General features: G+C 46.7%; 1 protein-coding gene across 1 annotated transcript in view; it reads right to left on the bottom strand.

The window, feature by feature from the left end:
- LOC135818188 (uncharacterized) overlaps nt 1–9,917 on the bottom strand; it is a 15,115-nt gene extending 5,198 nt beyond the window's left edge. The window contains exons 1-4 of the mRNA XM_065331537.1: nt 9,802–9,917; nt 9,030–9,110; nt 8,131–8,228; nt 211–281 (exon numbers count right to left, since the gene is read on the bottom strand). Of these exons, the coding sequence (XP_065187609.1) occupies nt 211–281; nt 8,131–8,228; nt 9,030–9,110; nt 9,802–9,917 (366 nt within the window). The remainder of the gene's footprint in view (nt 1–210; nt 282–8,130; nt 8,229–9,029; nt 9,111–9,801) is intronic.
- Between the last annotated feature and the right edge of the window lie 83 nt (nt 9,918–10,000).

Below are 10,000 nucleotides of genomic sequence, written 5' to 3'. Positions count from 1 at the left end.
TTCAGCTGGAGAAGTCACCATCTGAAAAGTCACTGTGCAAAGACTAGCGAAACGCGCATCCTCTAACTTGTTATAGGAAAACACAAACACACACACACACACACACACACACACACACACACACACACACACACACACACACACACACACACACACACACACACACACACACACACACACAAGCACACACAGAGAAAACACATGCCACACCTGTTTGATTGGCGCTGAGAGGTTGACTCGGAACACCTCACCATGGGAGAAGACCTCGCTGACGCCAACAGCTGGACAGAATGCGAAGTGACAGAGATACCGGTATACAAAGAAATGCATTGACAACAATCTTACTTCTGAAATACAACTGTCAACTGTACAAGCATACGATATGTGTGTGCATGCATGTGTGTGTGTGTGTGTGTGTGTGTGTGTTTGTGCATGTGTGTGTGTGTGTGTGTGTGTGTGTGTGTGTGTGTGTGTGTGTGTGTGCGTGCGTGCGCGCGTGTGACATCAAGTGGAGCACCATTCTAGTGCTTCTTTCACCTTCACGCGTCCATTCCCATACACAGCGAACGTGAACTGGGCTTCGCCTGTTCACCGGCGATTCAAAAAATGTCTCGCAAGTGACATCAAAAAGTGACCGTGACCAAAAGCTCTATTAGCAAAAGGAGTATTTTCGCTAAAGTTTTGCCGCACTGATCGGAATTTTGTATGTACAGTACAATACTGTAGTCACCTTTGATTTTGAAATCTGAAACTCGGATTGCTACATTATTTCATTGCGAATTTGTCCTGATTAATAAAACGCTAAAAAAAAAGGACCCGGTAAAATCAGCCGTTCTGCAGTATTGTAAATTCAGGTAGGCCAGTGAACTATGTTGCCAAGTTTCAAGCCTCTCCATAATATTCCAAAGGCTAGTACATGTGTGAAGGGGAAGAAGCTAATGAGTTGTAGCCCAAGTGGCTAGGGCTCTGTGCATGCCAAGTGGCTAGGGCTCTGTGCATGCCAAGTGGCTAGGGCTCTGTGCATGCATTCAACTTCATGGTCATGGGCTCACCGCTTGAGAAATAAAACATCCGGGTGCAACGCATTTTCACGTTTTCACTTCGGGCAGCGAGTGTGATAGACATTTCGCCTGCCCTCACAATTCAGCATACGAAGCATACCGTATAGCAGGAAATTTTCGGACGGAAATATTTTCGGACGCAGCCGATTTTCGACCTTTCGTACGGATTCCATTTTCGCACAGTGCTGCATGCTAAATGCACGTAATCGCATGTAGAGCGTACATAACTTCACAGGGACAAATTTTAGAACGGAATTGATTTTAGTACAAAAGAGGCCCGTGTACGAAATCGTACGAAAATAAATTCCGTCCGAAAATTTCCTGCTGTACAGTATGCATACAGGGACATAGATTAGTGCAAGTTTCAGCTGTGCTGCACTGAGACTGAGTCAAGTAATAAGCAGATATAGTAAAACCTGGCAAGGCGACCACTCGGATAAGGTGACCACCTGTCCTAGAAGACCACTGAAACCAGGACCAAGAGATGCTATTTCCAGGCAAATGGCCCTGGATACGGAGACCACCTGGTAACAGAGACCACGTTTTGAATGTCCCTTGAGCGGTCGTCTTAGACAGATTTCAGTGTACACTAATAGAGTACACAGCCGGATCAATTCCCAAATGAAAAGAACACACATATGCACACATACAGTGCTGACTACTGAAATCAGACACCCTGAGCGGTGCGCTCATATCGCAAAGACCCAACACGGGATGGTAAAACTACGAAACAGAGACCGCTAGAATGTGAACCCACCGCTCGGGGGGTCGGATTTCAGTTTCCAGCACTGTACATGCACACAAACAAGAGAGGACAGTATAGACCGTTAGTATGGTGTGCCTCAACGCACATCCCCAAACCAAGAGGTGGGATCAGGAAAGAACAGTGAGACGATCAACATGATGGGCTTCAAAGCACGTCCCAAGGCCATGGCTGCTCTGATATGTGTTTGTTGACGCCTTTTAAAAAAAAAGCTGTGAGTGGGGAGTGATTGGCCGGAAGGGGAAAGACGTCCTCGGGGAGGCTGTTCCACAATTCAAGGAAACCGTACGGGGGGGGGGGGGGGGTGGAGGGTGCATGCGTGTCAGACGGGGTGGGCCCTTGTAAAGGTAGGACAGCCCTGCGACTGTCCGTCTGGCGCGCAGACTCGGGAGGACGGTGGTGGGTCCAATCATCTGCATGGCATTGCGCTGTGCTGTAGCCAACTTCCCAATGTGGGTCTGGGCAGCACCAAACCTCCACATAGGAGCAACCAACTATTTTTTTTAAAGGGGAAGTTAAGGCAAAAATTAAAATTTCACCAGTTGTAGTCTTCGGGGTGCTGAGTCGAATGGTCTTGGTCCGAGGAAGCTGAGACGCTCCCTTCCTACTTGAATCCCAATCGAACTCGCGCACTTCCACCGAAACTGGGTGACTGCGCCCTACGAGATGGGGATTTGTATGCAAAATGTCACTAAAAGCGCCATTTCGTTCTTATAAAAGCACGGATGACCGCGATTGGCCCATATGTTGTAGTCTTTTGGACGCTGAGTCGACTGGTTTTGGTCCGAAAAGGCTGCGATGCAGCGTTCCTCCTTTATTCCCAATCGAACATGGTTGAACAAGTGGTCACGTGCTCCTGGGTGCCCAAATCACCTGGTCACCACGCCAGCAGGTGACAACTTTCACACCAAGGTTCAACTCGAGTTCAACTTGAGTGACAGGACTGCACCCAAAAAAGGTCAAACAGGCTAGTAAGTTGTACCCTGCAGGCACGGTGACCAGGTGACTGGCGTACGCAGGAGCACGTGACCACTTGTTCAACCATGTTCGATTGGGAATAAAGGCAGAACGCTGCATCGCAGCCTTTTCGGACCAACACCAGTCGACTCAGCGTCCAAAAGACTACAACATATGGGCCAATCGCGGTCATCCGTGCTTTTATAAGAACGAAATGGCGCTTTTAGTGACATTTTGCATACAAATCCCCATCTCGTAGGGCGCAGTCACCCAGTTTCGGTGGAAGTGCGCGAGTTCGATTGGGATTCAAGTAGGAAGGGAGCGTCTCAGCTTCCTCGGACCAAGACCATTCGACTCAGCACCCCGAAGACTACAACTGGTGAAATTTTAATTTTTGCCTTAACTTCCCCTTTAAACAATGCAACACAATATTGTGGAAAGGTCACAACAATAAGAGACAAGATCAAAAGGAAAGCTTTACAATAATAATAGCAATGAAAAGTATGAATGCCGCAGACATCACCACGCAACATGACAATTTGTTCAAGGTTTGGTTTTGTGTGTTTCCAAAATCGATTTTCACGTTGCGATCATCAGTGGAAATACGCAACTAAAGAGATCAAGGGAAAAACAAAGGTTAAAAATCCAAAGAAGTGTGACACATGACGGGTAACTTGTGGTAAGTATTACAAAAAGTGAGAACTAAAATAAAGAGTAAGTGTGACAAACGGGCATGAACAGTGCAGAAACAACTCATGAACACGGGGTGCAAACTCACGAAAATAACCTAAGTGCTAAAACATGTTCTTTTTGCTTACACAAATCGGGCTTATGCGTACGAATACAAACAGCTTCAAGGACCTTCAACTGCTGGACATAACGGGCACGACACAGTACAGAGAAGTGGGAATCATCATACACACTCAAACAATCGGGACGAGATAACAAATGCAAATACACAGCTGACTTCTTACGAATTTCACCCTCATCAGCTCCATCACCTTCCCTGCCACCTGACTCCTCCTCGTCCGTTTTATCACCATCACCACCAGCCGTCTCACCGTCATCCGCCTCGTCTTCATCCGCCGCCTCGTCATCACCCGCCTCGTCGTCATCTGTATCCTCGCCGTCATCCGCCTCGTCGTCATCTGTATTCTCGTCATCCGCCGCATCATCACCCAACTCATATTCACCACCAGTCAGTCGTCTGATACCATCCATGTTCTCCTTCCTACGTCTGTCCCGTGCCACTGTCCTTACCTCATCTACGTCCCGAGATTGTGTTCCGTTTTGCCCCCGGCTTCCGGTCTCCTTCGATGCTCCGCGTGGGCCTTGGCCATTCCTAGCATATATTTCGGTTGAATAATTGGCGGTCGACCTCCGTGGTCTCTGGACCCACGGATCAATCGCCGGAGGGTGCTGCGGTGTCCGCACAGCCGGATACTGTGTCAAAGAAATGGGCTCAATTTCTGTGATTGGCGGTACTGTTGTTGTTGCCAACTCCTCCCCAACCCCAGCCACCAACGGCACTGGTGGTGGCTCCGGCGACGGCAAGGGCAACGGTGGAGAAGGCACATTCGGTTGGCTTAGTGATCCACCACTCTTCCTCTGCACCGTGTGTTCGACTTGCTCTGGTTGTGTCGGTGGTAGAGGGAGCGGGTTCTTGCGTGGTCTTCCCCGCTTCGGGCGCTTCGCTTTTGCTGCGTCCTGCAGCATGTGAAGTGGTACATGCTGCTTGATACGTGCGCTCAGGTGTTGAAGGGTCCTACCAACGTACCGGCTATCACAATTCCGGCACTCAAATTGGTAGACCAAGTGGCTCAATAGGTGGGATGGTAGGACATCCTTCCTCACCGTGAACGCACGTATCGTAGTGAACACAGGGATGAAGTGCGCCGCAAAGTATGTTTGTGTAACTAGCGTTTTGATTGTGCGGCACAATGTCTGTGATGCCTCTCCTTTCCAAGGTAAGGAAAGGTAGACTGGGCAACGACTTGGACCAATGATGACGACCTTTGGTTTTGATGCTGATTTTAGTAGCTTGTTTAGCAGTTCCTCCGGGTAACCATTTTTGAGAAACACAGATTTCAGAAAACCTAGCTCATCCTTGAGTCGAGAGGGGGAACAGATTCGCCGCGCTCTATCCACCAGATTCTTCACCAGGTTGACCTTATACAGGTACGAACAATACGAGTCAAAGACGATATATTGTCCGGTAAATGTTGGTTTCCTGTATATTGACGTTACAATTTCATCGTTTGACTTCTCCACACGCACATCTAGAAAGGACAAGGTGTTGTTCTGTTCATGCTCAACCGTGAATTTCAGAGAGGGATGTAAGTTATTCAATCGGTCCAAGAAGGCGTCACACTGTTGTACTGAATCAAAATATGTGAACGAGTCGTCGACAAAACGAACGTAAAACTCCGGCCACAGTGACTGGTCCACAAGAGATTCGCAGTAGCCAACAAATATATTTGCCAACACTGGACCTAATGGTGATCCCATGGCTACCCCATCCACCTGCCTATACATCACGTTATCAAATGAAAACTCAACGCCCGTAGTAACAAGAGACATCAGTGTACGGAAGGAGGACTCAGGCAGCCATGGCGTGTCAACAGAGTTATTGTGATAGAGAACATCCGCACAAATATCTATGGTCTGTTCCAACGGTACATTCGTGAACAAACTGACCACATCAAATGAGCACATGTGCGCTGTAGCGGGAATCTGGCGAGTGCGAATGAGGTCTACAAACTGGAAGCTATCCCTGACAATGTTCTTACAGTAATAATCTTGCACAGCTCCAAGCATCAAACAGAGCCACTTCGATACTTTGTACTGTGGGGATGCTACCATTGATAATATTGGGCGTAATGGACAATTCGGCTTATGGATCTTTGGCAAGCCATAGAGTCGCGGGCGGGCGGAGCCTATTGGCTTGATTCTCATGAACTCTGAGACCGAAATTTCTTTCTCAGCTTTCAATTTCTTTAGGTATGTTATCAGGCGTTTCTCTACTTTTGTTGTATTATCATGAGTGGAAACTGGTCCGAGTTTCACGAACTTGGAGTCATCGTTCAGGATTACCGCCATTTTTGATATGTACTCTGTTCGGCTCATTATGACCGTTGCGCGTCCTTTGTCCGGTCTGGTAATTAAGATATCATGATTGTTACTGAGTTCACGTCGGACTTTGAGGTGTTCACGGGACAGGTAAAATTTGCTGCGGTCCGGCGGTTTTGCAGCGTGTTCTTCCGCAACCGCTCTGATACTGGCAGTGCATACAGCCTGCTGGGCATCAGACACGGGCTTGAGCTGCTGAAGCTTCTTGTAGAATAATTCAAACTCCGTGAGTACTACCTCCTTCTTGTTATTGGCAGGAGGAATGCCGAAGTCAGGTGGCAGGGAAGGTGATGGAGCTGATGAGATGGAGCTGATGAGGGTGAAATTCGTAAGAAGTCAGCTGTGTATTTGCATTTGTTATCTCGTCCCGATTGTTTGAGTGTGTATGATGATTCCCACTTCTCTGTACTGTGTCGTGCCCGTTATGTCCAGCAGTTGAAGCAGTTGAAGGTCCTTGAAGCTGTTTGTATTCGTACGCATAAGCCCGATTTGTGTAAGCAAAAAGAACATGTTTTAGCACTTAGGTTATTTTCGTGAGTTTGCACCCCGTGTTCATGAGTTGTTTCTGCACTGTTCATGCCCGTTTGTCACACTTACTCTTTATTTTAGTTCTCACTTTTTGTAATACTTACCACAAGTTACCCGTCATGTGTCACACTTCTTTGGATTTTTAACCTTTGTTTTTCCCTTGATCTCTTTAGTTGCGTATTTCCACTGATGATCGCAACGTGAAAATCGATTTTGGAAACACACAAAACCAAACCTTGAACAAATTGTCATGTTGCGTGGTGATGTCTGCGGCATTCATACTTTTCATTGCTATTATTAAACTTTTATCTCCACGTAGATTACTTTACAATAATAATAATAATAATAATAATAAAATGTAGCCTGTAAAATGTAGCCTGTAAAATGTAGCCTGTAAAATGTTAAGCAACCAACTACTGTAAATCAACTAATTTTCGCTGGCGATTTAATTTCGCTGATTTCGCCGCTGGGTACCAACCGGCCAAAGCAAATCGCAGGCCAAAATTTGTCATAGAGGCAAATGATGCATTATTGAGCCATCGCTGCATGTGAGGGCAACAAATACCAATCGATTTCTTTTTTGAAAACCCAAATCGGCCAAAGTTAAAAGACGGCCAAAAGTTTCATTTCGAGATCGGCCAAAGTTTCTCATTGGCCAAAATTTGTTGATTTACAGTATTACTTCTTTGTGACGTGTAAACTAGCGCAACCTATTCCTGTGCACCTCTCCTTCTCATTGTGATTGATTTAGCACTTGTGATAGTTTTGTCTGGTAGGGTTCACAACACCTCCATTCTGCACTATTCCTTTTTGTGTTGATTTGTCACATGTGTGAGTTAGTTGAGTGTTTACACCTTGCGCCGGTATCTTCTCTACGAGAGAGCTTGGAAGCTCAGGGCCCTACGCTATGCTTTTTTGCCTTGATGACCTAGACAAAAAAAAGCATAGGGATGTTATAAATTCTTTAAAAAAATCCTTTTTTTTTAAGACATAACCTGGGATTCGAACCCGCAGTATCGCGCGCCCTGCATGCATCCCCCGATACACTTCACATACATACTAATTCTTCCAAGTTGTTTCACATTGTGATCTTGCATTTGAAAGCCCTATTTGAATATGCATTGTGGCCAGCCGTCTTTGATGGCACGGTACGGTAGGGGATAGGTACGGGACAGGTACGATCGAGGGTAATACAACACCGTCTCCCGTACCGTACCATCAAACACAGCTGGCCACATACAGCTGCCCGCAATATTCAAATAGGGCTTTCAAACGCAAGATAATAACCTGAAGCAACTTGGAAGAATGGGTATGAATGCGAAGTGTATGGGGGAATGCATGTAGGGCGATAGTGCGGGTTCGAATCCCAGGATATGCCTGAAAAAAATAGGAGAATTGAAAAATTTATAACATCCTATGCTTTTTTGCCGTCAGATACGGATAGCGCCAGGCGTGACACAAACAAACAAACAAACACACAAACAAACACACAAATACCAAATTAAAGCTGTGTGGACCCTGGCTAGCGCCAGACGTTACTGAAGTAACGTCTTCTGCATAGCTACGGGAATTAAACAATACATGTTCATAGCGACATGCACACGTATGCATGCAGAGACGAACACACAACACGCTCTAGGATAACACGAGAACAGAGTACTAGCATCTGAGTGAAGTCTGCCTAGTACGTACCAATATCATCATGGATTAAGCTGGGTGTGGCAACAGCCGCTGCTTCAACAACAGTCATACCGAATGCATCATGAAGTGATGGGTGAATGTTCAGCAAGCTAAATGCATACACACAACATACAAGATGTGGCAAACAGCAACAACTAGCACCAGAATGCCAAGGCACAATAGGTAACCATTAAAACAAAACACAAATGTATGAGCAGAGCTACGCTGTCATTGGTCTTCTCTATCTCTCTCTCTCTCTCTCTCTCTCTCTTCTCTCTCTCTCTCTCTCCTCTCTCTCTCTCTCTCTCTCTCTCTCTCTCTCTCTCTCTCTCTTCTCTCTCTCTCTCTCTCTCTCTCTCCATACAAGATGTGCCCAACAGCAACAACTAGTACCAGAATGCCAAGGCACAATAGGTAACCATTAAAACAAAACACAAATGTATGAGTAGAGCTAACTGTCATTGTTCACATACTCTAACACACGCACTCTCACTCACTCACTCTCTTTCTCTCTCACTCTCTTCTCTCTCTCTCTCTCTCTCTCTCTCTCTCTCTCTCTCTCTCTCTCTCTCTCTCTCTCTCTCTCTCTCTCTCTCTCTCTCTCTCTCTCTCCTCTCTCTCTCTCTCTCTGTCGCACTCTCTCTCTCTCTTTCTCTCTCTCTCTCTCTCTCTCTCTCTCTCTCTCTCTCTCTCTCTCTCTCTCTCTCTCTCCTCTCTCTCTCTCTCTCTCTCTCTCTCTCTCTCTCTCTCTCTCTCTCTCTCTCTCTGTCTCTCTGCATTTCCGTGTTGCCTGTTGACGAGTGTGCCTAACGTGATCTTTGCCTTCTGAAAACGTGCAGTTCTTCAATGATGCCATGCGGGATAACAGCGCAAGTAGAATGAGCTACTATCACACGTCCCTATCATCATACCTTGTCTGAAACGCCTCCATCAGCTTGTCAGTTGAGCTAAACCCTCCCCAGTATTCGACCTGTACTTCTGCCTCAGCTATCCTGCAGGGGAAAATGAGGGAGAATATGGGGGGGGGGGGGGGGGGCAAATACAGCACACACACACAGAGTGGTCTAGAGATGGATGCCTCGAGTTCAAGTCAGCATAAACCATTAAGTGCCATCAAGACGGCATATGAACATGCGAATCAACACGTGCAGAGCACATACCGGTAGACACTGAAAGAGGTAAAAATTTAAGGTAGCCGGAGCATGCAGTGGCGAACTGACAGATCATCATGGACAGGGACAAATCAGACTCTTTACAAACGTTTGCAGTTTGCCGCAAGCAAGCAAGCGCGCACACACGCATGAGCGCACATGCATGCACGCTCGTGCACACACACACACACAGACACACACACACTCACTCACTCACTCACACACACACACACACACACACACACACACACACATGCACTCACTCCCTCACACACATACACACACACACACAATAGACACACTTGTACACACACAATAGACACACTCGTACACACACACACACACACACACACACACACAACACACACACCATGTACCATGTACACCACACACACACACACCCGCACACACACACACACACACACACACACACACACACACACACACACACACACACACACACACACACACACTTCATCCGATCTGCCTTGTCCTCGATGGTACAGAAGACACAAGGCAGCACAGCACGTACCTGGATTTTACCAAGGATGCGTAGGATTGATCGGCTACAGCCCCACAGAGTCGTAAGGAGATGCTTCTACTGCGGAGAAATGCTGCCATCTCCACCACTAAGTCAGCAAACAACATGGCATTCTGCAATGAACAAAAGGGATAGAGAACAATTCTCAAATAAAATAGTGAAGTTTGCTCATGAACCTATTCAAGAGACG

The sequence above is a fragment of the Sycon ciliatum genome, chromosome 5 (genome assembly GCF_964019385.1).
Source record: "Sycon ciliatum chromosome 5, ocSycCili1.1, whole genome shotgun sequence".
Lineage (NCBI taxonomy): Eukaryota > Metazoa > Porifera > Calcarea > Leucosolenida > Sycettidae > Sycon > Sycon ciliatum.
This window is presented reverse-complemented; position numbering and strand designations above follow the sequence as displayed.